The sequence below is a fragment of the Sander lucioperca genome, chromosome 15, assembly GCF_008315115.2.
Source record: "Sander lucioperca isolate FBNREF2018 chromosome 15, SLUC_FBN_1.2, whole genome shotgun sequence".
Lineage (NCBI taxonomy): Eukaryota > Metazoa > Chordata > Actinopteri > Perciformes > Percidae > Sander > Sander lucioperca.
This window is the reverse complement of record NC_050187.1, coordinates 12,902,850-12,929,718: the sequence shown is the minus strand read 5'-3', so window position 1 is coordinate 12,929,718 and position 26,869 is coordinate 12,902,850. Positions and strand designations below refer to the sequence as shown.

General features: G+C 41.9%; 1 protein-coding gene across 5 annotated transcripts in view; it reads left to right on the top strand.

Annotated features, from left to right (window-relative positions):
• Nucleotides 1–26,869, top strand: part of cdh23 (cadherin-related 23) — a 196,972-nt gene that overhangs the window by 19,249 nt on the left and 150,854 nt on the right. For all 5 annotated transcript variants that reach the window (XR_004895229.1, XM_035992483.1, XM_035992484.1 and 2 more), the window contains one exon: nt 6,596–6,670. Coding sequence is in view for 4 of the 5 variants with exons in the window: in XM_035992483.1 (XP_035848376.1) it covers nt 6,596–6,670 (75 nt within the window). In the remaining variant the exon portion in view is untranslated. The remainder of the gene's footprint in view (nt 1–6,595; nt 6,671–26,869) is intronic.

Below are 26,869 nucleotides of genomic sequence, written 5' to 3'. Positions count from 1 at the left end.
AGGCTGCAGCACCATCATTAACAGAATTATAATTCATAATCTTTTATTTCACAGGGTTTACATCATTCACCTGCAATACTGTGGAACTCCTTTTGAATGGCTCTTACTGGTTTGTGTCCAGGGAACACTACAAAAACGTTTAAAAAATGTTTCAGAGCGATCGAGTCACACTCTTCTGACGGCGCTTTGCTATACAGCTTTACTAATATGCTCCGTATTACCAATGTTGTAAAGAAAACTGCCGTTTGAGAAAAACGTAATGCGACACCAAGAATCTGCTGGGATGTAAGAGCAGGTCCACGATGGGTGACGTTAGTGATATGAGGACGGATAAGGTTATGTAGGCTACATAACTGATAGACTGGGAAGAAAAACGATACCACTCAAATAGGTAGGCTAGTATCTGGGAATGAAAATGTATCTATAGTCTGGGCCTCAATATCATCTCCCGACGTATGACTAACTCCCTGCGAAGTAATACAGCTTCTTCATCAACGGGCTCCTCGACAAAAGGACATGCCATGTTTTGAGAAAAAAACCCCGTTATGAACTGAATGAATGAATGAGGAAATGAAAGAGTGATGTGTCAGAGGGAGGAGACTGAGAGAAACTCGAGGTTTCTTGAAGAAAAGCTGCTCCCGACCAGGTTAGGTTCACAGGCTCAGTTACCATAGTAACCGACTCTGAGGTTAAGTTACCTCTCTTTCTGAAACGGGCTGGAGTTACCTAGTGATGGTCAAATGAAGCTTCGTGAACCATTTCCTTTATTTTCTGAGCTCACTAGATGGCGCTCTCTGTTCAAAGAAAAAGGTTAAAGGAATGGTAATTCAGTGTGTTTTCAACCCTTTGTTGAAGAGAGAGCCCCATCTAGTGGGCTCAGAAAAAAGAGAAGATGGTTCACGTAGCTTCATTTGGCCATCACCAGAGTCACCCTCTCTCTCAGGTTTGATTAACCTCCCTTTCTGAAACAGAAAACCCAGAGTTTCCCTCATCTCAGGGTTAACAAACTCAGAGTTTTCACTAAACCTGCTTTCTGAAACGGACCCCTGGTAACTGTCTCACAGTGACAGGCAGGAGACATCTCCAATCACACACAGCGCTGAAGCAGCGGGGAAAGTTATTAAGTGAATGCCACAACCTCTTTCCATCAAGCACAAGTTAATAAAGTCTTTTTTTTTTTATATCTCTGGAGTCCTCACCTCCCACCTTGTCTTTGCTTTTGATGTTTTCCGCCTTCTTCCTCTCCCTTGCTTTCACTAACTAACCCATTGGCAATGGAATGCCGTTTTATTCAATATTAAATTAATTAATAAATACATAAATAAATGAATAAATACAAATACATGAATAATGAAACGCATTCCATGATTGGCACACTGACGCTGTACTCCTCCTTGAGCATTACCTCCCCGATCCAACAAATTGAATTGATGATCATTGCTGTGATTATTTAGAGGCTGTGATCTATCTGCATTCCACCATCCAAGCCTGATGCAGTGCCTCGCAGTAAATAAACTGCAGGTATGGACGGGAGCTTGTTAATCCTCCTCGCCACCACCTATCCAGTGAAACACGCTCCCATGTTCTTGGCACCCACTTCCGTACAATCGGGCACATGACGGCATGAAAATCTCTCACTTTCAAAGCACTGATTCACTCTATCAAGCTCTCTCACTTCAAACAGACTGGCCTCCCCTTCTCTCGCTTCAGTGTCTCTGTGGTCTGCCGCACAGCTCAGCTGATCAAAGACCATCAGCTTTGTTCCCTGATCTTCCCAACAAAACAGCTTGTATCACACTGCCTTTTGACGCCACAGAACCATGCCCTAACACAGCAGACTATTAACCCTTAAGCAGGCCCTAAACGTGTGCTGTTGTAATGGAAGGCTCCCTCCTATACAGAGAAATCAATATGAGGTAAATGTAATTTTTGCCTGAATGTACTATGTACTAGTGCTGTACCCGACTCAGAATTTTTTTTTTGTTGCACCAGATTTGGCTGTTCAATACAAATATTCAACTATTCATTTCTTTTTTTTTTTCATCTAGACTATCGAGCAACGCTTTACTGAACTACCAGACTTTTGGACGGGGTTTAGCGGAACGTTCAGGTTGACGGTGACGTTCACGTAACATAGTAACCAAGCCAATTTAGCCCTCCGAGCTAATGCGTGCTAACTACGCTAACGACGAATCGGAAATGCGCAACAACATTTTTTTGCCGTGATAGAAATTAAACAAAAGCCAGAGACTATATCTTAAGTTTGGGTGAGCTGTAAATTTACCACTTTGAAGCAGAAGGCAGAAAAAAGAAGATAACTTTATCTTGGACGCTGACCAGGCAAAGCCTCTCTTCCTCCGAGCAGCTGCCTCCCTCTCACTTACCTTAGGTCTGGGTCCACAGCTGCCTGTACCCGTTGCACACATCTTTACGATGCGGACGGGAGGACTTTACGTAGTGGAATGATTTTACCCCGGAGAGCAGCATGAGAGCGAGGAGCTCTGATTCTAGGAAGCGGAATGTCCCCAGAAGTACACAGACACTGACTAAGAAAAAAAACCTGCTCAACTTGAACAATCAGTCAGCTGAGTGGTCTCCGACTGATGATTCGAACCTTCGACTTTCAGGAGGCAGCCCTACTTTGTACATAGTTGTTATGAAAATGCTAACACAAACATATGCAGGTAATGACTGTTCTACCTTTTTGATTTTGAAGTTGATTTTATCCCTTTTGATCACAGCACTCAAATTGTAAACTTTAATTTGAAGAAGCTCACTTTTTTTGACCATGTTGTTGAATTGTTTTCATGGAGCCTAGAGGCAAGAATGATCATGTAAAAAAATGTTTTAAGTTAAAGCATGAAAATGACCAAAACTGACAGCAGTATAATGCTGTGTGTAATTGATGTTCTCTGTTTACACTGTTTTATATTGGCTGCTAAGTGCTTTTAAAAAAGTGGTTAACCTGTAAAACCTTTTTTATTTTTTTTTTATTTTTTAGAAATAAGAGAGTCTGTGTGAGATGTTTAGTGTTCCGTAGCTGAGTTTGACCAGAATATAACTGCACAGGGGGTTGTTCACAGTCAAGTTTATGTCCCTCTGAGTGACTGATGTGCTGCAGAGGCACATCTGACATACAGTAGACAGTCAATACACATACAGTGAACAGATGAAAACAGCCAAACATCTAAAATGGGTAGAAGACATAATAAAGAGTTGGAACAAGAGAAACGATCACAGAATAGAAGAATTGGCCATAAAAGGCTGCTGTACAAAAACCATAATCCTAGGCGATCCAAGGAATGGTGGAATGGATGTAACCGAGGGTAGTAAGTAAACCTTGAGGGGAGCGAGGTGATCCCCATCATCACCACCTGATGTGAGTAGATGTATATTGGTCAGGCAGCTCTGCTTGATCCTATTATCTTACTACTCATGTTGATGGTTCTTCCCATGTGTCCATTTTACATTTAGGCTTCCAAACTAACAGATTAAAAAGAACGTAAGGATGGATTTTATAAAGGATTTGTTGAAGAGGACAGTCGGCTGCTTCTTAACCTAGTATTTTGGCCAGTTTCCTAAGAAAAAGTAAAAGCCAATGACCCATTTACATTACAATACCTGTATTATATTCAGAGCTGCACCAGCTTGGACAGCTGACAGTAGTGGATTTAAAGTGCCCATATTATGAAAAATAATTTTTTTCTGGGATTTGGGGTGTCTCTGGTGCTTCCACACGCATACAAACTTGGAAAAAAAAACATCCATGCTGTTTTGAGTGAGATACGGGTTTGTGAATGTGTCCTGCCGTCAGTCTCCGGGTGAGCTGTTCAAAATCGGCAGGGCTTTTTACGTCACTAGCCGAAAAAAGGTGGCTAACCGTAGCATGCTAGCGCGAGCATGTTAGCTCGTTCTGAATGGCAAAACACTGCTACAACTAGGGCTGGTCCAAATACCATTTTTTGAGCTTCGAAGCTTCGGTAGTAATGAGCATCGAATATTCGAAGCTTCGGAGAGAGGACATATTATTATCTCTCTATAAATTGCAGGAACGTCTTTCTGTCTGTCTGGGTTTTATGTGAATATCTCTCGAACCGTTAGTCCGATGGATTTCAAACTTGACATGTGTCTTGCTACGGGCACGAGTAAGTGTAGTGCCAAGTTTGACGTTGTTTGGATTATAAATGCAAAAGATATCGTTAAATATATATCGCTAAAAGAAGCACACATTGGCTTTTGCTGCTCTAGCCGCTGGCCACTCCCCCTCTCACCCTGAGGACCAGAGACAGAGAGCAGCGGAGCTTTGGCAACTACATTGTGGTATACACCTTAGACCCACAAAAATGGGCAAAGTTGCACTACTTTGGACTGTCTTTGACTTTGAATAAACAAACGACAATTCCCGAATTTAAGGACGTATCAGAATCCCACACATGCAAAGCACAACCACACAACAAGTGCAGACAGAGCGTGATGCCACTTATAGGCAGGCTATTTATCTTATAAAGCGAGACGTATCTGTATATATGTGTGTCCGTGTTTGGGGGGAAGGTAACCTGCACATCAGCAGACACCACATGCAGAACGCTTTAGAACAGCGGGGAGGACTCTTTTCCTGCTATTGTATTAAATTGCTGTGAACTGACAAAACATAACGTAGCCTAATCTTGGAGATTATTCCTTCACATAGCGGTGCAATGCGAGAAAATCTCAGAGTTGAACCAGGCAGATACATCAGTTTTCATCAGACTCACCCTGGGTCGGGTTAATTAAGTCGCCAAAATAACTCCGCAAATCAAATCCCCTACTTCCCCGTTAACCGTCAAGCCACTAAACCTGTATGAAAATGAACACCTCTGCTGAAATGTTAATTTCGTTAACCATCCGACACAAGACAACACCGTCTCTCTCTCTCTCTCTCTCTCTCTCTCTCTCTCTCTCTGCGCACACCCACACACACACACGCGCACGCGCACACACACACACACGCGCACACACACGGTCCGGTTCTGGTGGTTGATGAACGCAGATGTGCTGATTAGCGTTCATAACGGGCCAGGGGGGTAGCGCACTACCATGAGTCCATGACGCTAACGTCTGATTACTGTCTGATATTTTGTGATTACATTTTTAAAAATGTAAAAGAGAGTATTATATTTCGAACATATTCAAGCGCGTATGAGAACCGTTTGGAGGGGGATGCCAGGTTGTGCAAAAAAAAAAAAAAAATTAATATTCGAATGTCAAATTTTCAAATCGAATACCAACCCACCGAACGAATATTCGAATATTCGGGTCCAGCCCTAGCTACAACACACACTAGTTCACCATAATCTACAAAAGAAATACTTACATGTCCCTCGTCTGCAGGTATTCCACGCAAAGTTGGAAGTGCGCCCTCGTTTAGAAGAAGTCTCCCGGCTAATCCTGCCTTGTACTACTGAAGTTGTAGAAACAAACAGCTAGATGATGTGATCCTTACCTAGCTACTGCGCATGTGCGCCTCCCAACAAAGATGGGATAGAAGTGTGATGCCTCACTCTGTAGCTAAAACAGAGACCTGAACACACAGGGTGAAAAGAGGAGCTGCAGCAATGTACAGTACAACAAAAATATGGTGTTTTTTGAAAATTAAACCATGTAAACCTATTCTGGTACAACCTCAAAATCCAATTTATGAACCTGAAAATGAGCATAATATGGCCACCTTAAAGAGTTGCCTGTGTTACCAAAAGGCCAAAACCAATAGTACCAAGCAGGGAAATGTACTAAGGTAGGTATTCTAATCAAAAATGTTTAGCTACCCAGCTTACATTAGCTACTCTGTGCAAGACTCATCTAGCCTATATCTCCTGATCAGATCTACAGCTCTCGTTCAGTTTGATTTACTTTAGGGGCCGGGTGTGCCGGGGAGGAAGCTCTGCCGTGCATTCTGAGATGAGATTGGAGGACTAAAAGTCGCTACTTGAATGTTGACATTTTATCCTTCGAAAACTTCCAAACATTTTTTTTAAAACAAAATCCGCTCCCCAGATTGACGTACATACATACAATGAATACATTTGCTCCAGCCTCTCATGCGGTGTCTTACACTGAATACATTTGCTCCAGCCCCCTTGTGGAGGGGAGGGTCTCTTTTTGGGAAGCAGTGTGAAAACAGTATTTATAAATTAAACAATGGAACAAGAGTTTGTTCACTGGCATCAGCATCAGTGTATTTGCACCTATACTTCCTAAAGATCACTTGACAAATGTTTGAGTACTCGGCTCTACTGTATGATTTCAAATAAACTGCTGTTGCTGCTGCTGGGAAGGTGAAAAAGCAAGAACAACGTTTATAAAAACTTTCAGTCTAGTAGTAAGTATTAGAAGGCTTACAGGCTTTTGGCTCTAGACTAGACTGCAGTTGTTCCTGATCTGTGGAAGAATTCTGACATCATTCCAATACCGAAGACCAGTAGACCTAAAATGGAGATTATATATAAATGGAAATCTAACAGTGTATCACTTTAACAACATCATGAAAAGCCTAATCTCAATAGAAAGTTTCTTGACATAATTTGAATTACCATTCTGTCGTCTCTCTTTCTCACAGGCTCCAACCAGCCACCACGCTTCCTGAACTACTTCTTCTCGACCTACCTTCTCATCTATGAAGATATGCCCGTCGGTGAGTCTCTGTGGAGTGTCAGCATGTTGTGTTTGATACATTGTCTAAAGAAAATACATTAAAGCTGTGTTTTGCGGATTGCTTTCTGAACTTTACTGCACAGAAATGGTCTGTCCTTGTATTCCTTGAATATAAACTGAGAAAGTGAGATATGTCATAAAAGACATGACAGTGATGGCAATGGATGTCCTCCTACCAGGACGGGTGTATGTGTTTCTGCGTGTGTAGTGTGTTTGTCTGTGTGATGAGAAGGAAACTCCAGAGCCTTGTTGTCTGGGTGATTCTCCACAATATATAGCTGGAACAAAAGAAACCTGGGAATGCTTTGGATATTTCACATGCTGGTGTTGATATCTGGATGGATTTGATATCTCCATGTTGTTATTATAAGCTTGCTTATATGTTGTGTCCCACTGCTGTTGGGGGCCGTTGTGGGTTACGGTATAAACACCAGACACGGGTGAGTCCGATTTCTCCTGGATCTATTATTCCCCCTCCTTATTTATTTTTGTCATTTCTGTTAGTTGCAGAGTGATTGACAGGGCAATTTGAAGATGTCTGGCTTTTCATCATCTTTGAGGGTGTCAGTGGCTTGGAATTAAAATCCTTTATATTGGATTGATTTTCTAGAAGTTTTATTATTTTTTTATCACATGACCTTTACACTCTGCCAGGCTGTCAGCACTACTAGTCTGAGTCATAGAGTGTTCACTTCTGTGTCTACACCCTCAGAGTCGCTTGTCTCAGGCCCAGATGACCCACCTTCAGCATCATCATCATCATCATCATCATCATCATCATCGTCATCGTCATCATCATCATTGTAGTTGTGTGTTTTGTACTGCAGCCAGGGAAGGTTACAGTGTCCCACTGAGTCTACAGTAAATCATCATCATCATGACCCCTAACATTGTCCTCATAGTTGTCTGATTTGGCATCTTTGTCCAACAGTACTAAGCGGCTTCTGGCACAAGGCCATCTCTTCATTCAGTCAGCTTGTGTTCTAACCAGTGAAGGGCATGGATGTGTTGGTGGGTGGCGTTGCTAATTTCCCTAACCACTCTGTGCAGGTTGCCCTCTGGCCATGAATCATTGTGTCCTCTCCTCAGGCAGCTGGGCTTCGGTCCAGCAACGCCTTCCACTGGTCCAGAGAGCTGTCAGTCATGCTCCTGACTAGGCCTGTGATGGCTTCTTCAGTGGTGTGATGATGAGGGCGGGCTGACTGATCGGACAGTGATTTGTCAAGATTATTGTTTATTAGCTCAGCAGATGTCCTCGTCTAGGAGGCCCTCCAATTCATGAACACACAGGCACACACAAGCCACAATGTTTGGTTTGTGTTAGAGGAATAGAGGATGTTACACATTTTCTCACAAAAACTCAAGATTTCTTATCATCCAGCACACTGGTGTGGACTGGCTGCAATTTCAATGCTCACATCGTTCTTACTCTTGATTTGAATAAAGGGTAGATTGAAAATACATATTTTCTCATCTCAAGGTTCTGTGCAACGATTGTGCAAAGAATAAAGAATTGTTAAGCTGTGCATTCAGAGCACAATGGAGGCGGTTTAATCATATTCAAAACTTTATGCATTCCTCTGTACTTCATTAGGCCATTATTTTACCACAAATGTGATGAACATAAATGAACACCTGTCAAACTGCATGACTTGAGCCCAGTGATCAGGTTTCCACCATGGCGGTTGTTGGGCTTAGTCTTGTTGTGTGAAATGATACCAAGAGGCAGCCTGTGTAAGAACCAATTGAGTGACACATGCACAATAAGAGCATTTATACTGTATTATGGAGATGAGCAATGCAGACTTCCTGAAGTTAAAACTGGTCTGCATGCATGTGCACACACTCCCAACACTACCTGGCCTTGTCTATGCAGCAGATCAGTGACTTAAGTTCAAGGCCTCAGCTCTGTAAGGCAGACAGGAGCGCATGACTATTTATCAGAGATGAGGGAACACATCCAAACACCATGGATATTTGATCTAAGACTACACTGCTCCTCTCCTCCTCTTACCAGCAAGGGGTTTGGTTCAGGAACCGGCACAAAGATGCTACTGCAGACAGATGTGTGTTGTCGGACCATGTGTAACACAATGGGAGAAGACCCTCACTCTGCTTGAACTCACAACTGTGACATATATACTGTTCTTTACCACTGAGTCCGGTACAGTTTTCATTGTCTTTCTTGCAGGCAAACACAACACCCTCAGTTTGTTACACGGACTGAACCCAAAAGGAATATTTAGTCCCCACTCGTATGAATGATGCCTGTGATGCATGATTAGGCTACATTAGTGGTCTGCTGTACACTGCACTGATACAATGCCTAAGATAATTTATTTTATTATTGACAAGAAGAATATTTCATGTTTTTAGAACAAAATTCTCACCCTATTCATGTTCATTCTCTGCATGTCTGTGTATGCATGTGTGTATGTCCATTTAGTGCGAGTATGCATGCATGTTTTTATGTTTGACGCTTTTTTCGTCACATCCAGACAGTGGGATCATTCACTCTTAGGGGGTGGCAGCTAAACTGAGGAGCTGATGTTTAAATGCAATGGCAGATAACCGTGTGTGTTGTGTCAGGAAATGGGATGTGTAATTAGACTGAGAACACTTTGATTAAACGCTCTCATCTCCTAATCCACTTTGCCCTGATTCGGCAGATTAAGCTCTCTACTGAGTAATTAACTTGTGGAAAGAACACAACACATTTGTTCAGATAGAAACTTCCACACTCTGCTGGGATGGTTTGTGTATGTCTTGTAGTTTGTGCCAATCGAGCATAAGGCCTCGCTGTCTGATTACATGTATTTACATTAACTTTAGCTAATACGATACTCACAAAATATCCACCTTCTCTCTGAACTTCTTCGCTCTCCTCTTTTTTTCACTCGTTCTCCTATGCTCCCTCACATTCTTCTACACTACTGCCACAGTAAATACCTTGCACTTTTAATTAGCTCCGTGGCATTCCTAATTCAATAATAATTAAGGAGAAGGAAGTAGCCCCAAGGAAGACTTATTAAAGCCTTCCCCTAAACGTGTTGATAATGTCTGTGTACTCTCTCCCTAGCCAATTCCCACTGTCAGCTGCCTTGCACACTCTACATTAACTATGGCTTGTCAACACTTCCTCCGGACACACTCTTTCTCGCGCGCAGTTGAAGTGTGTGTGTGTGTGTGTGTGTGTGTGTGTGTGTGTGTGTGTGTGTGTACAAAGCAGTATTCATCACTATTGCTAGCTATTGTATTGTCTTAATGATATTTCAATCAACACATCTTAAGTCATCCTATGACTAATTATGTAACTGCTTTGTGGATTAACGCATACATGTTTAAGTGTAATGACTAAGTGTGCAAATTGCTATCTTTTGTTAAAGTTTATTTGGAAGATAAGTCAGTTGCTTTATAATCCTATCCTAAACCATGAAATGTTAAGGTTCACTCTTAAATTTTAAAATACCTAAAAGCAGAGAGCAAAGGCAGCCCTTAATGCCATGATAGGGGGTTCATGGCATTAAGGGCTTCCTTTGCTCTCTGCTTTCAGGTATTTTAAAATTTAGAGTGAACCTTAACATTTCATGGTTTAGGATTTCCCATGTCTTTGCTAATTTGAACATAATATGTATGTATTGTGCCAGGACTGTCAATATTTCTACGCCAGTGAAAAACACTTTGGCAAACATGACTGTTTTTAATGTAATGTTGTAGACTACAAGATGAACATGAATGCTGCTTTGAGGCTTTTCTTCTGCTCAAGAGGTTTTTGTGTTTGGTATTGGGAAACACATATTTGACTCTCTGTTAGTAATACTTGGCTCCATTTTGCTGCTGATCAAATGATTGGCCAGACAATTACCAACGGCCTCCTTACCAGGCTGCCTCTCCCGGTGCAAATCACTGACCGACCAGCTGATTTGCACATAACTGTGAAGGAGACCTAAGCATGTGCAGACTATTGGCTCGGTCTTTGGCTATGGTCTGCTTCATCAATGAGCTGTATAACACATTTCAGATTTAAAAGTCCTCTTTCTCTTCCTCTCTTTTACCTAAGCGCTTACACTGAAACATTTGACATGAACTAACATCAATAGAGTTTGTCTGTTGCACCATTTGCTAATTCTCCATTTCAGCTAATTACAAAATGTCCTTTTATAGGAAAACTGAAAATATTGAAAATATTGCATGTGCAAATGTGTTCTGAGATTAGGAACGTGAAGTAAATGTGTATCTGAATTTGAAAGTCATTATGACAGTGATCAGACTAAGCATTTAAAATAGATCTTTATTGTCATTGTGCTTAGAACAATGAAAATCTGTTTAGCAGGTCTTCAGCAGTGTGCAACAAGAAGTATGTTTTAAAAAGTAAAGTAAATGGTAAAACGTCAAAGTACAGTAAACTAGTTAATACAATTCAAGTAAATAAGTAATAGTGAATAAAGGCAAACAGAAATTAAAGCAAAATATATACAAAAACAAGGGATAAAAATGAGTGTCGTAAACAGTACAATGTTGGTTAAGTGGCATCATATATGGTGGTACTCTATGTGCAATATGATAGTAAAGTGTACAGTGCATAGTGTGTGTGTGTGGGTTGGTGGGGTAATTGCTCAGAGTAGTAGCTCTTGGGTAGCAGCTGTTTTTCAGTCTGTTTGTGGTGCTTTTGATTGTCCTGTGTCTTCTTCCAGAGGGGAAGGAGGCAAACAGATAGTGTCCAGGGTGGGACAGGTCTTCTATGATACGGCTGACTTTCTGTTGTAGTCAGCCAGTGTAATTGTCCTTCAGAGGTGGCAGTGTAGGCCTGATGACTCGCTGAGCCGCCTTCACCCACCGTTGCAGATCGCGCAGGTCTTCCCCAGTGCAGCTGCTGTAGCTACCACACTGTGCAGCATAGATCAGGAGGCTCTCGATGGTGGCAAGGTAAAAGTCCACCAGCAGCTCCTGTGGGAGGTGCACACTTAACAATATGTGTAACATTGATATGAAATGGTATTTATATGGGCATTTGGTATTTTGGGGAAAGCAACAATGAACATGATTACCAACACATGTTGTAGTTACAAAAAAAATAAAGTAAATTTAAGTAAATATGTGAACTTAAACTACAGTCATTATTTTAAGTCTATGACCATACCTGCTCTTCCCATTACATAGATGTAGTAATATAAAATTCATCAGAAATACTCTTTAAAAAAAGAAAGAAACTATGTGGTTGATTATTGCTCTTGGACTCATTCTGTCTCGTAAAAATTACGTGTCTGTACAACTAAACTGCATTCTCATCTACGTTTCAAGGGAAATGTATTTTCTTCCAGGTTACGTTTTGTTTTTAACAAAGTATCACAAAACGTTTCTAATCAAAGTATGCGCATGGGTCAAAAAAACACAGAACTTTCACCCAGAAGGCCACTGTTCGCGTCCAGTGTGAAACAAAAAGTCAATGTTGACTTAAGTAAGTAAAATTTCTTGTGAAACATAATTGAGAACGCAGTTTAGTTGTGAGAAACATACTTTTTTTAGGAGACAGGGTTGCATTATTTGTCACTTTTATTAAAAAAACATTTTAACAAGTTAATTTACATTAAGAAAAATCTTTAAAAAAAAAAAAGTTGTGAAGGTAGTGTTCAGAATGGGTTCGTCAACCAAAGCGAACAATATATCAAAAAAGCAAAGGGTCCTGGCCATCCCCTCTGACATCTAAACATAAGAAAAACTGACGGAGAAAAAGTGGGGAGGAGAATTGCTATGTTTCCAAGGGCTTAAAGCTGACACATCTAACCTTCCCCTAAATGTTTGATGATTCTTCATCAGTAAACCTAGTCTAAAACATTCTGAATAAGTGTGAACCCTTAATTTCTTTTTTTGACATATTAACTATCTGAAATGACCTCACGACACTGGCACATTGTTTCACAGAAGACTAGAAGACATCCAAGAATATCTTGCCTGTCCTTTGTCTCTACAGTCCAGATAATCCAGACCAGAAACAGAAGCATAAAAAGAGAAATAAAAGAAAGATGAGCGGTGATAAAATGAAAGGGTAATCAGGGTATTGTCAGGAGAAGAAGGAGCGTGCCTCTGAGAGTTGATTCAGTGTTTTTGGGATGTTGGCTGGTATCCAGTGCTGCCTCTTGCAGGATACGTGCTCTAGATGTGTGTTACTGTCTGACTGTGAGCAGGGCAGCACAGAGGTCTGTTTGTGCTCCTGATTTCAGCTCTCATTTAGGCAAATTGGAATGCTGTGTGTGTGTGTGTGTGTGTGTGTGTGTGTGTGTCCTTTCTGCATTTCTGGCAACTGCTGTTGTATCTGTCACTGTTTATGAATTGAGTTGGCGGATGTGCTGTGTGCATTAGAGTGAGAGTGTGTGTGTGTGTGTCTTAGTTTTATAAATCCTATCTCCAGTACCAGCTGCAGAAGTGAAGTATTCCTTCCTTTTGAGGTTTGAACCACCTGATCTCAGCGGGAGATGAGTCCCAACACGTCCGGGAGCTATTCTTAATGACTGGTAGTTTTTCTCTCCACATGAAGAGTCCTCCTCTACCTCACTTTAGGAAGGGGATACACTTGATCTTCTTACTTCCAGTGACAGCTCTGTGCTGTCATTGCTGTTGCATTGAATCCCACAATGGCTTCCCAATAATGCCAGAACACTGCCATTCATGGGGGACCTCTGTTTTGGTTTAGTCAATCATCTCTTATCTCTCCCTGTGGTGCCTTGCTCCCCCTTCCTCCCCCAGGAAATAATGGGGTCCACGGTTCAGTGGTGTCTGCAAACACACCATCCATCATGACGCTGTGCTGCGCTATATTGTCTGCACTTACCCAGCACGTGATGTGTTAGTGTTATTATGGCCCATGCAAACACTCAAACACTCTGGTCTCCCATTGCAACATATTGCTTCTGAGCTTCCACAAATGCTAAGCATCTTGCTCATACCTATACATAATTTTAATTTCCTCACTTTTCCCTAGTCTTCTTTGTTTTCTAGCTATCTGACTTTCAGTCTTGCTTTTCTGCCTGCACTGCAGAAAAATGTTTATTTTAACAAATAATTGTGTCGCATATGCAGTCTTGAATTGTATATAATTGTAGCAGGGGGGTAAAAATATATTAATACTCAGCTTCACGTTTCAAGAAATAGAAAATAGGCAGAACAAGTCAGCTCACTTAACTGCAGTAAAGGAAAACATTAAATTTTTTATAATTGACATTTAAACAACTTTGCCTTGATTTATCCCAGTGTCAAATTTCTGTAGTTTACTCGTTCAGGAAAACTAAAACATGGAAATATAAAAATGAGACTCAATGATTTGGATGGATCATTTTGCAAGGTAGATGGTATGAGTGGGTTCATAAAGTTTTTAGACCAAGACAATGTAACCCAACTCGCTTTTCATTTACTTAAAAAAAAGCAATACCACAGTGTAAAATACAGTTTTCAGTCTTGGTACTTGGGTAGAATTACAGATGTATTAGCAACAACGTGTAACTCAGTATTAGTACTAGTAAAAGTACTTACTATTGCTAATATTAAAGGAACACGCCGACTTATTGGGACTTTAGCTTATTCACCGTAGCCCCCAGAGTTAGATAAGTCCATACATACCCTTCTCATCTCCGTGCGTGTTGTAACTCTGTCTGACGCCCCCACCACTAGCCTGGTTAGCACAGATCCTGGAGGTAACCGGCTCCAACTAGCCTACTGCTCCCAATAAGTGACAAAATAACGCCAACATTTTCCTATTTACATGTTGTGATTTGTATATAAACTGGAAATATATTCTCAGAAAGGCGAAGCACTGCTACTCTCTGATCCTCACCACGGGGCTTCTCAGGTGCTGCAAGCAAATCACTCCGCCCAAGTAGTAGAGCTTCGCCTTTCTGAGAATATAGTTCCCAGTATGTATACGGTTAGAAGATGGCTGTGTCTCATGTGACCTTGTTATTTGTGCACTCTGTGACTATACAAATCACAACATGTAAATAGGAAAATGTTGGCGTTATTTTGTCACTTATTTGGAGCAGTAGGCTAGTTGGAGCCGGTTACCTCCAGGATCTGTGCTAACCAGGCTAGTGGTGGGGGCGTCAGACAGAGTTACAACACGCACGGAGATGAGAAGGGTATGTATGGACTTATCTAACTCTGGGGGATACGGTGAATAAGCTGAAGTCCCAATAAGTCGGCGTGTTCCCTTAAAGTAAAAATTCATATAACTTAATATTAGTGGTGTACCATAGTTGATCCATGGTCCAACACTCACGATTCGGAATGCGTGTGAACCGCGGATTAATTGCAAAGTTTAACCATAATAATAGTGTGAAATACATTTGTATTGTCGCTGTTACTTAAAGTAGGCTGATAAATCTCTATGGAGGGTTGATGTGAAAAGATATATCCACTGAAGTTTATTTTCTGTTCATGTGAACAGGGCATGTTAAAATCAGTAGATAGAGACGCTCATGGCTAATGGAGGAGCGGAAGAACTCGAAAAGCTCCAGAGATGTGCAACCTCTGACATATATAGCAATTGTAAGTGGCTTTGGATAAAAGCGTCAGCTAAATGACATGTAATGTAATGTAAAAAGTCTGAATGTTTTCTAGTAAACATTCAAATCTTAAATGCTCTACAATATGATTTTTAAACTGATAACCTATATTTACAACTATCTTTACAACAATCAGTCTTAAGTTTCCCGTGTTTGTGATACTTGTGTTGCTCCTTTCAGCACCTGCTGGAGCTGAAAGGTGACGGCTGTGACAGAGATCTCATTTGGCTAGGGTTGGACGAATGGATACTTACGTAGCGCTTACATGTCATCTGACATGTCACTTCTGGTGTGAATTACAGATAACACCAAAAAAGGGGGAGGGCACATCCAACCCTGACCTTGCATCTCCATATTTGACTGACTGATAAGTCAGTTTACTGTTTTATAGCAGTCATTTTTGGGTGCTCATAGTCATTGTAGGTCCACCTTTAAAACATATATCAATGTTCAGCTTCAGCTGGTCCAACATCTTATGTGAGACGTGTTAAGGATTCCTTCAGAGACACTGTACACTATAGTGATCTCTCCCGATCTCCTTTTACAAAAAAACATGTGACTGTGTCTGTGGTTTGCCCTATTCTATTCAAGTTTTTCTGTGTTATGACCAGACAGTACAGAGTTTGAGAATTTGGAGGGATGGAGACAAAGACAGGGGAAGCGTGTTGAACAGCTTCAGGCTGTGTGTGTGTGTGTGTGTGCGATTTCTCTGGGTTGTAAAAGTTAATTGAAATTGTCTGTGGGAATGTGGCGCAGCACCAGGTTGAGCAGCGCTGCCAGGGCGCCCAGCACTGAGCTGACATGCGTCACTGTGATGGTGGCTGTGGTTAGATTACCTGACCAACTGAGGATGGGCTCACACACACTGATACACTCTTTCAGGCTCCAAATAAAGCTTAGGCTCAAATTAAATATGTCTTTAACTATGTCTGTGAGTGAGAGGGAGAGAGAGAGAACATGCAGAATCATCAAAGAGAACACCACCATTTTTTTGATGGTGATATCCATTTTGATTCTAGTTATCTAGTTTTTTTTTTGTTACCCTGAACTATCAGCATCATCACAGAGTTCAGTTTGTTTACATTTGTGTGTGTGTATTTGTGTGCAAGACTCCTATCTGAAACGCCTCAGGTTTAAACCCAGTTTAATCCCAGCAAGTTGAATGATTATAGTATCAAAAGGGTGAACCCTCTACCTGAGCAGTGCTCATGCATTGTGTATGTGTGTGTTTATGCAGGGATGTATATGTTCCCCTTCATTTGGAGAAATGAGTGATTTTCATACACCACAGCATTTATTTACTGGAAATGTAATTTGGCCGTTTTTGTGTTGCTGTTTTTCCATTCTTTCCTCACATTTAATTAATTGTTTCAGGTTTTAGTATTTGTTTACTAATGTGTATATGTGTCCATGTGCGTGCGTGCGTGCGTACGTGCGAGCGTGCGTGCGTGCGTGTGCGCACATCCATTCTCCAGTACTGAGAGGTGCATTGCTGGGTGGCAGATCAGCTTCTTGCAGCTGCTTATCTGGCACAGGTGGGTCACAGCTGATACCTGCCTGAGCCACGCAGAGCAGCTAACCTGGAAATTGATGTTTCACATCAGCGACCACCTCTCCCTGCTCTATAGTACGGAAGCTGTAAGAATGAGAAGGGGGAATGCATATGTGTGTGTGTGTGTGTGTGTGTGTGTGTGTTATGTGTGTGTTGCTGTATGTGTGATTGTGTGAATGTATCTGTTTGCTTTTTTCTATTTCTCTGTGCCCCTTTGAACATGCATGCGGCAGTTAGTGTCGTGAATCAAGCGTAAATATGTAGTTGCAGTTTGTATGTTCCACAGGTCATACTTCCTCAGTGTTATTCCAATTAAAGAGAAGATGTTAGGAATTAGAACAAAATGAAAAGAAAATGAAATGTCAAGGCAAATTCCTAATTTTCTTTAAAAATCAGAAGGTTACAGGTCTCAGAGACTAGTAGAGATTATTTGAAAGCTAAAAGAAAATCTTACTGGGGTGTGCGTAATGTTTTGAAAATTTGTTGGAAAATGAGATACAGGGCTGCTGAGAGAGAACCTGTGTTTAAAGCCCTTTAATCACTATATTTTGCACAGCCCCGTTGTTGCCAGCCATTGGAGCTTTACATGCAACCCATTTTCTGATTTGTGTAAGACCAATGCTGAATAGGTTCTTACCTTTTGCATTAGCAAGTGCTGGGATGCAACTTGTGGCAGTAACGGGACAGTATTTCTAAACTTTAGTATGTGTAATTACCGCAAAGCCTGACCAGTTCTAGAACCGCAAATTTGCTTAAACCCTTAGAATTATCATTCTGCTGACATGCTGGATCAGCTTATATTAGCAACTGGAGGGTAACACTCACTTATTTACTCTCTCTCACCCTGTTTACACTCTTGAGTATGCGTTCGGTATACCGCTGTTCACTGTGAGGTGATATAACTATAGCCTTTTCATCACAGATGCATAAGTTGTCATTTTGCACTTACTAGCTTTGATATGTGTCTCTATGTTCTATATATGCATGTTAGCACACAGTGATAGGCCGAGATGGCATGTGTGTCTGTGTGTGCTATGTGTGTATTCATATGTTTGTGTGCACTAGTGGGATGGAGAGAGTGCAGTATAATTGAACTCTTCTCTCTTATCTCCCAGCCTAGAAGGTGTTTGACATTTAACAGGCCTTAAAAGCGCACATCTTTTTTTTTTTTTTTTTTTTCAAGGAATAAGATAGGGTTGTCTGTCGTCTCTGCCTATTTTTTTTTCCTCTCTCTCTCTCTCTCTCTCTCTCTCTCTCTCTCTCTCTGCAGAGTATACATTCTTGTTCTTTGTCTCTTTCTCTCTCCTATTTGTTTCTCTGTGCTGTAGTCTGTCTCCAGTTAGAAGTTTCAGTTGCTAACAAATCCAAGGCTTTTCTGCTGTCAGCCATTTTGCCTATGAGATACTGTGGTTTTCCTGGCTGTTCATTTTCCACTGATTCCTGCATTCACATCCACACAAACTCAAAACACTAAACATGCAAAATACCTGGTTGCTTATATTGTACCTAGACGGTAACCTGTCATGGTTCTTTTGCATTAGTGATGAGAATGCAGCATGTTTGCTTAAGGAGCTGCTTTTTGGTGGGAGAAGCGTTTGTGTAGGACAGTGCAAAAGAGGGTGAGAGAGGGAGGGAGGGAGGGAGGGATGAGTCTAAAACTGATCAACCAGAGCAGCTGTCATTGCTCACCTCCCCTGTCACTCTGCCCCTCTCTCCAGATTGACCAAGGAGGTCAATTGCCAATTTGCCAGTGCCAATGTCTTTGTCAGGAAACAATATTAATTTTGGCTAATTAGGACCTGAAACTAATCAGCGCTGCAGATAATGAGTTCATTTATAATCCATAAAACAAGTGTGGCGTATTACTGCATGAAAGAAAGCTGTAATGGCGGAAGCCGGACATCAGACGTAGGCAGCAGCGTGGTAAACAATCTGGACACGTACACACACAAAGACACATCCGCTTAAACTTACTCCCCCTGTCTCTCTTTCTGTCGCACACACACACACACGCACGCAAACACACACACACACACACACACACACACACACACACACACACACACACACACACACACTCGCACTTTGGCATGTCTGCATTGCAGTCCTCTGCTGGTCATCTTACCCCCTTCTTCATTGATCTCCTGTCCTGTCTTCTTCTCTCCCTCGCTGTCTGTACCTCTACCAGCCCATCTGACTCATGGGAAACAGTTGATAATTTCCAATAAAGGCAGAAATAAAGATTAGTGCAAATGCAAAAGAAGGGAAATGAGACTGGATAAGGATTGGAAAGAGGGAGAGAGAAATGAAAGAAATAGGAGGAAGTGGTGCAGTGACTATAGCAGGCAAAGGGGTAATGTAGAGCGGGAGAGAAGGATGGACACAAGGAAAGAAGCAGGATAAATGGATAGGGAGCTGGCCGAAACTGTAGATGTGGAAGTGATGCACACATGAAGAAATGGGAATAGATATTGGCAGAGGGGGAGATGAGGGTGAGAGGGACTTCACAACAGATGGACATAAGTGAGCGAGAGAGAGATATGAGGAAGATGGAGATGCACTAGTGACTCTGCCCATATAAAGTCCAGCTGGCCTTGGCCTAGCCTGGCCAGTCAATCCGCTATACTGAGATGAGCTGGACCCAACCAGCACCAGACATGCTAGTGTGGCGTCTGGAACCCAGTGCAATTTTACAACAGTTGCACCATATGGACTGGTGAGAAAACGCTATTACAGATATATTCCAAGTCTGTATGCCACCTCTAAGATATCTATGGAAAGGGAACTAAAGTAGCAGCGACGGCTTGATGCTTGTCTACATCCACTTGTCAGTGGCAAGTGGATCTTGCTGTTGAGCCTGAACCTTGCCTCTCGTTTGGCCAAGGTGGCAAGTCAGATGTTATGCTAATTCTCAATGACATTTGAGGAAAATTTAACAAGGTATCAAAATTTCACATTTTGCCACAGAAGATTGTAATAGATTGTACCAACCATGTGGTGTTGGATGAGCCGTTCATGTGCTGGTTTGAAGCGGCAACATCTGCTACTTGAGACCCGCCTGCTGCAACAACAGGGTTTTCCCTGTCAATTTAAATAAATCAAAGCCGGCCAATGTTTTTGGTTTTGTTTTGCTTGCCTAAAAAGCAGAGTTGGAAAAAAAAAAACCTGAGCACAAGCATCGCAGGAACAAAGCACTGCTGAAGAGATTAAAAAAATTAATATGGCAATGCAGATTCAGCCTATAGCTCCTTTTTTATAGTGATAACTGTAAATTAAGTCCTGATCTTGCTATTGAAGCCATTATTGTTGCAGAAAGACTTATGCTACTCAGTGTTTGTTAAATTCAGTCAGACCCGGTGCCAGACACAAATTCATGGACGGGCATGCCATTATTTATTTATTTTTTTTTTTTTTTGGGGGGGGGGCACAAATTCAATAAATCTCATCATGTAATATTATCTCAATTATCTTCCAAATGAGCATTGAATGAATTCATAGAGGTCTACACGTTTAACAGATTTTATTTGGTATTGAAACAGCATAAACGCAGAGTGACTTAATTTTCACTGCGCAGTATGTACACTGAACATACAACTATTGCGCACAACCACCATAGGCCTATACAGCGTATACAAAGAGGGATAATTGCGTTAGCCTAAATAATGGACAACATTGCGATACAAAATAAAAACAGGGAGAAAAATGTAGGCCTTGGTAATCACTAAGCATCTTAATCACGAGTATTAACGTTAAATCTTTATTACATTTTGGGTGTTTGTTTTACTGTCTCTCAGCCTCTAACATGGGCTACAGGGAGCCAGCATAAAATACAAGCTCACAGTTAGTAGAGCGGCAAGCGACGCTTTGCTGCAGAGTGAAATCTTCTCAAAAGGCTGTCCTTCCACTCCTCCCTGAATTTCTTTAAGTCCTTTTCAAATGCCAACTTAATTAAATTGGCCTTTCTTCGATGAAGCATGCTGAGACGATGATCTGTAAGAATGTTCTTTAGTGTGGAAAAAGAGTTCTCACAGAGTGCAGTGCTTGCACCAAAAGTCAAAGCGTGTTTCAGCGCTGTCATCACGCACGGCATTGCTACGAGAGTTTTGTGGAAGTGTTTTAGAACTTTTTTCATTGTCCATATACCCCCGTCAGGTGGGAATGAGAGCTTCATTTGCTCACTTAGGAACCGGCGAGCCACTCTATATTCTGACTCCACAATGGCTGTAATGGCTATGAAATGGCTTAGAATGGTCCAGTAAAGGTTTCACTATGGACACATCCAAAAAAGTAGAATCCTCCGGGTCGAGAGATTTGAGCGCATCCATTAGCACACAGTTGCGCTCCCCAAAACGCTCCTTCATTTCCCCACAAACTGCATCAGTACAACTGAAATACAACCTGCGCAGCTCAGTTTCGTTGTTGGGATCTTCGTGTGTAATTCTTTCCTCAACTACATACATAGCAAAAGATGTGTTTGGTGTGCGCTGTCTCTTTGGTGCGGGCTCCTCTGTTGCATCCTTGCAGCACTGGAAGAGTGCCATGAATTCTGTCTCAGAGCACAGATTTTCAACACATGTACATGCTGAATGTACAAGTTGCAAACCTGTAAACAGATCCACGTCCTCTGCCTTTAGCTTTGTGTTAGGGGGGGTGAGATATGACAAGATTTTGTGCGCCATCTCAGCGATGAATCTGAAACTTGGTTCAGACATGCTGTTGACTTTGCGCAAAAGGGTGGCAAGGTCATCAAATGATCTTAAAATAACGGAGACCGTGCCAAGATGACCAGTCCAGCGTCGATCTAAGAGTCACTTCAGGGTCTTTCCCTTATAGAGAAGGGAGACTTTAGGTTTTCTGCAGAACTTGTAGAGCATGTTGCACATTGTGAAAAAATCCAAAAAGGCTTGCTCAGCTGCCAAAGCATGAATGACCACCAAAAGTTGATGATTGAAACAGTGGACATATCAATCAATCAAACTTTATTTATATAGCACTTTACAGCAACCAGCAGGTATCCAAAGTGCTTCACATCGAAACCAAGAATAAAAACACATATCATACAATATAAAGAAAGAACATGTAAAATCAGAAATAGTTACAGAGAAACAGAAGAATGAAATCGTCACACCACTGCTACGTATTAAAAGCCTGACTAAACAGATGCGTTTTAAGTTTGGACCTAAAAAGAGCTACATCTGTAATAGTGCGGATATCAGGGGGTAACTTGTTCCAGAGTCTCGGAGCAGCAACTGCAAAAGCCTGGTCACCCCACCATTTATATCTAGACCTTGGCACTTCTAAAAGTCGCTGGTTTGAAGACCGCAATGACCGGTTGTGCTCCCGCAAAGTTAAAATTTCGGACAAATACTCCGGGGCCAGACCATTTAAGGCCTTGAAAGCAAACAATAAAATCTTAAAATCGATTCTAAAACGCACAGGGAGCCAATGAAGGGTGTAGAGAACAGGAGTGATATGTGCACGTCTAGATGTGTTTGTTAAAAGTTGAGGAAGTTGAAGACGTGCGATGGAGGTCTGATTCAGACCAACGTAAAGAGCATTACAATAATCCAACCTAGAACTAATAAAGGCATGAATTGCCTTTTCTAGATCGTGCCTGTCATATGGTATGTCTTTGTGAAGTTTCTGTTGCAGAAGTTTCTGCACTCCTCCGTGTTTGCCCGACATCAGGGAGGCGTCGTCATACACCTGACTGATGATTTTTCCGGGACTCAGTCCTGCTTTTGTCGTGGAAATGGTCAGAAGAAGCTCAGTCGGCTCGTACAGGTCATTGACAAAACGCACAATTATGGAAATATTTTCTGTTCCTGTAGGGTCTCTATTTCCATCCACTTTTATAGTGTAACTTGCCAACCTCTTTCACAATCTGCTCTGTGACCACAGTACTCATAATGTCTATGGTTGTTCTGAATATCATGGCTAGTGTATCTAGCGTTGTGTGGAATAGACTGTGCTATGGACAAAAATAGGCCACAGCCATCTCCAGACATATAATCAAAACCATCATTGTAAACTCTAAAAGGTAGCTGGTTTACTGTAAGGAACTCAGTGGCGTCAATGATAGCTGACAGGTAGTATCTATTACGTTGCAATTGTTCTGTATTCACCAACGTAGCAATTTCTGTACCCGTCTGAACACGTCTCTCCTTATCTCTCCACATAGCTTCACAGAGCTGGTGTTCTTTTGATGATGCATGTTTGTTGAGTCCTTTCCCAGTATCGACTGCATGCTTCCAATCGCAAAATCCACTTGGCGTAAAGGTCGAGTCTACAGCAGAGGAGGGTGCTAGGAACTTTCTGCATCGGTAGCAGAATGCAGCGTCTGCCTGGATGGAGTATTCCAGCCAGCTTCTGCTACCATACTAGGCGCTGTTGAAAGTTTTTTTTTTTTGCCTGAGAACAAGCGTGCAGGAAAAGTTTTCAGGACAATTTGATTTGGTTTCTCAATGCCGAGATCTCCTCAGATTCTCAGAGCTTTCACATATTCATGATAGCTTTATTTGTCAAGAGAAGGAGCCCTTGTTTTCTGAGGCAATGCTCCACGCTGTCCCTTCCAATGACAGCCAGGGCTGGAGGTCAACTCTGAGTTGCCACAGCCTCATTCTTGACCCCGGCTCCTGCCATTCCCCAACATCCCCATCTACATCCGCAGGGCTGACAGAAACAACATCAGGCCTATATTTCAGTAACACACAGGCCAAATGATAAACATGTAAACGGGAGCGAAAAAGGGGAAAGGCCAAAAGGGAGAAGCTTTTGTTTCAGTTCGAGTGTGTATGTGTGTGTGTGTGTGTGTGTGTGTGTGTGTGTGTGTGTGTGTGTGTGTGTGAGATCCTTCACAATGAAGGTGGCATGTTCCATTACCTGACCATGATTTAGCTCACTCTCAGGTAATAGTCATCCCTGGTGAGGTCAGCAGAGGGCCAGTGCCAGAGAGAGGGAGTGTAGGGAGGGTGAAAGAGAGAGGTAAATAACAGAATAAGAACAGGATTTAAAACTGAGGTGAGCAGCCAGAACTGGATGAAAAGAGCAAGACCAAAAGAAAAGAAAGGAATTGGGCAGGCGTTGTGAAGTGCCAGTGTTGATGGACGTGTTGGCATGTTGGCAGGAGTGTTGCGGTCTGGGGTGGATGCATGTGTGTTTGGGGCGGGCGTTTACTTTTGTGACAACGACAGGCCAGACTGGCTCAGCCGTCACTCCAGAAGCCTCAGTAGCACACAGCCAGCTGTCCACTCCTATCAGCGCTGCCTGCATCCCTCTGTCTGGCCTCCACAAGCAGGACGGAGCGTGACGAGTGGATGACAAAAAGGAAAGAGAGAGAGAGAGAGAGAGAGCGAGAGTGGGGGAACAGCAATACTGCGATGGAATGGAAAATGGCAAGAGCAAAACTCTTTCCTGTGTGATTGGAGAGTGAGCAGAGCTGCGTGTGAATTTGCAGTGACAGGTCTGCCTCTCCTCACCAATGCGTGGGACGACTGTCCACTAATGTCCTTCACTGTCCTCTGACTTTTGCAATGTGACTGGTTAGTCACAGCCTTGTCACTCAGTGTTTTCATCATTTCACCATTTGGTGGGATTAGATAGCCAATCCTGGGCATCGTCCTTCTCAGTTCACTTTCTCTGAGCTGCATGGCTCTGATTGAATGCGGTCCAAATGAATGATTCATATCTGGACAGCAGAGTCAACTCCAAATACACTTTGATAACCAAATGTACTGATGTGTTTCATGCAGGGCCAAACTAACATCTATTCTGTAATATTTGCATAATTGCCTAATGGTCTTACTTTATGTGAATTGTTTTACTTTGCCTTTAAAAATATATGTTTACGGTATTCAATGTATAGTTTCTGATGACATCCATCATTGTGAAACTGAAACAGACTGCAATCTTTGCTTTGTTTGTTTTTTCACAAGGTTAAAGCACAGAGAGGTTTTTGATTTTAAGCTACAGAAACATAAACTCAATGTTGCTCCTCCCATTTGGGCTTTTAAAGTCCAACCATGAGCAATAGACCAGTTTCTATAAAAGACAACTACATACTATCTATATAATATTTGCGTGTCTATTCATTTAGGCGTACACACACACACACATTTAGGATGTGTGTATTTCTCACAGGAATGGCTAAAGGAAAGGCAGAGGGTGTTCTCCTTTCATCCGTGACAGATTTAGTCATAAATCTGTTGGATTAATACACAGCCTCCCAAGGACTCTCGTGGTGTGTGTTGTTGAAACACAGGAGTCACTTAAAGCCAGACCCCAGGCACTATTTGTCTTCGGCTCTCTTCCCCATCACGGTTATTGATGTCACAAACACACATGCGACACATACGCACACACACACACACACACACACACACACACACACACACACACACACACACACACACACACACACACACACAAAGAAGAGAAGGCCAGTTAAAATAGAGGGTAAATGAGAGGAAAATGAGAGAGACAAAGGAACAAAGGAAAGAGAATTTGGTAAATGTCTTTGGTAATTTGGTAAAGAGCTATTAAAATATAAGGATTTGCTTTTTCCAACAGACACATATAACCTCCTTTGAAGAACAACAGTTGTAATCTATAAGTAAATTGTACTCATCTGCAGCAGTTGTGTCAATTTGTTGTGTGTGTTGCATTTGTTTATTCGTGAAACAAAGGCTTGCAAACTTAATCATTGAGCTTTTTATTTTCTTTCCATCTTATTTTTTTATTGCTAGCTGGCTAATTGACCTCCCTGGGGAAAAGACTTTACTGTCACTCTCCATCGCTGTCTTCATCCTACAGGGAAATAAACTATCTGCATTCATCCTCTTTTCCACTATTAAAGATGCCCCCTGAACAAATACACCTCTCTTTGTATGGAAATAGAGGTCCATGCATTCAGTTTCTGGCCACAGTTTATTTCCACATCCAACTGGCTTCCCAGACGGAGCCTGAATCTCTAGACATTAACGCAGCACATGGCACCGCTGGCAGAGAAAGCGGCGATGAGTTAATTTCAACTCCTCTCCATCTTATTTCTGAAGACCAAGAAGAAAGTTTAATTTATCGTGTGTTTGACTGGAGGTGAGTGTGCAAGTTAATGCATGTGCCCCCAAGAGATCTCTTAAAAGGATGAACCTGGAACAATTACTTAAATCCCCTGATGGAATCTGACTCGTGAATTACCCTCAAAGTGCTTCATATGAACCAGATTGACTGAAACAGTCAAGGTCACACACTGGTATCACTGCAGGGGATTTTGGCTTAGAGGTGTGTCCTGCCTGATCTACACAAATACGTATGCAGCATATAGTTCAAGTCTTCAGTCATTAACCGCCGTGTAAAGTTCACACCCACCTTGTTTCTTAACAGTTAAATTCTGTGCTCATATTTTGTGTTTGCACTGTAATGACCACATGTCATAGCTATATTCCTGTTTCTCATTTTAACAAAAGCCAAGTAGTATTGCTGCATCAATGTGCACCATTCCCTACCAGTTTACGACCGTATAGATCTTTCAGTGAAGGGATTCAAACAGATGCAGACACACACACTCACTTTCTGTAAAAGCTGTGTACAAGTAACAGACCCATTTTGTTCTAATAGAGCACAGTCCATTAGCAGGACTTTGTTTTCAGTGGTCTTCCTGTTATCCCGGACCTGATCTGATGCTTAAAAGTAGACAACAGTCACAGAATCACAACTCCTCTATGTGACAGATGTGAAGACTTCGGTCTACAGAGTATACTGTTCAATTTCTCCTCACATGGACATCCATAAAGAGACAAATGCTGCACTTTAAGTAGAGAACAAAATGCAGCCACTGTACTGAATGAGCTCACTCTGCCAGTTAGTTGAAGCCAGTGTTTGTCTGAATTTTTGATGGGAGTGATTGATGTGAGGTAGCATGGCTTCAACTCAGGGTTGCTGATGTGTTTGAAGGCTCTCTTTGTCAGTGGATAGATAGTGTGGTAACATGAGTGGCATCATACTGACTCATCAGCCTACAGATTGGATGGCTTCAACCCTGAGGCTCACGCACCCTGCCTCAAGACAATTCATC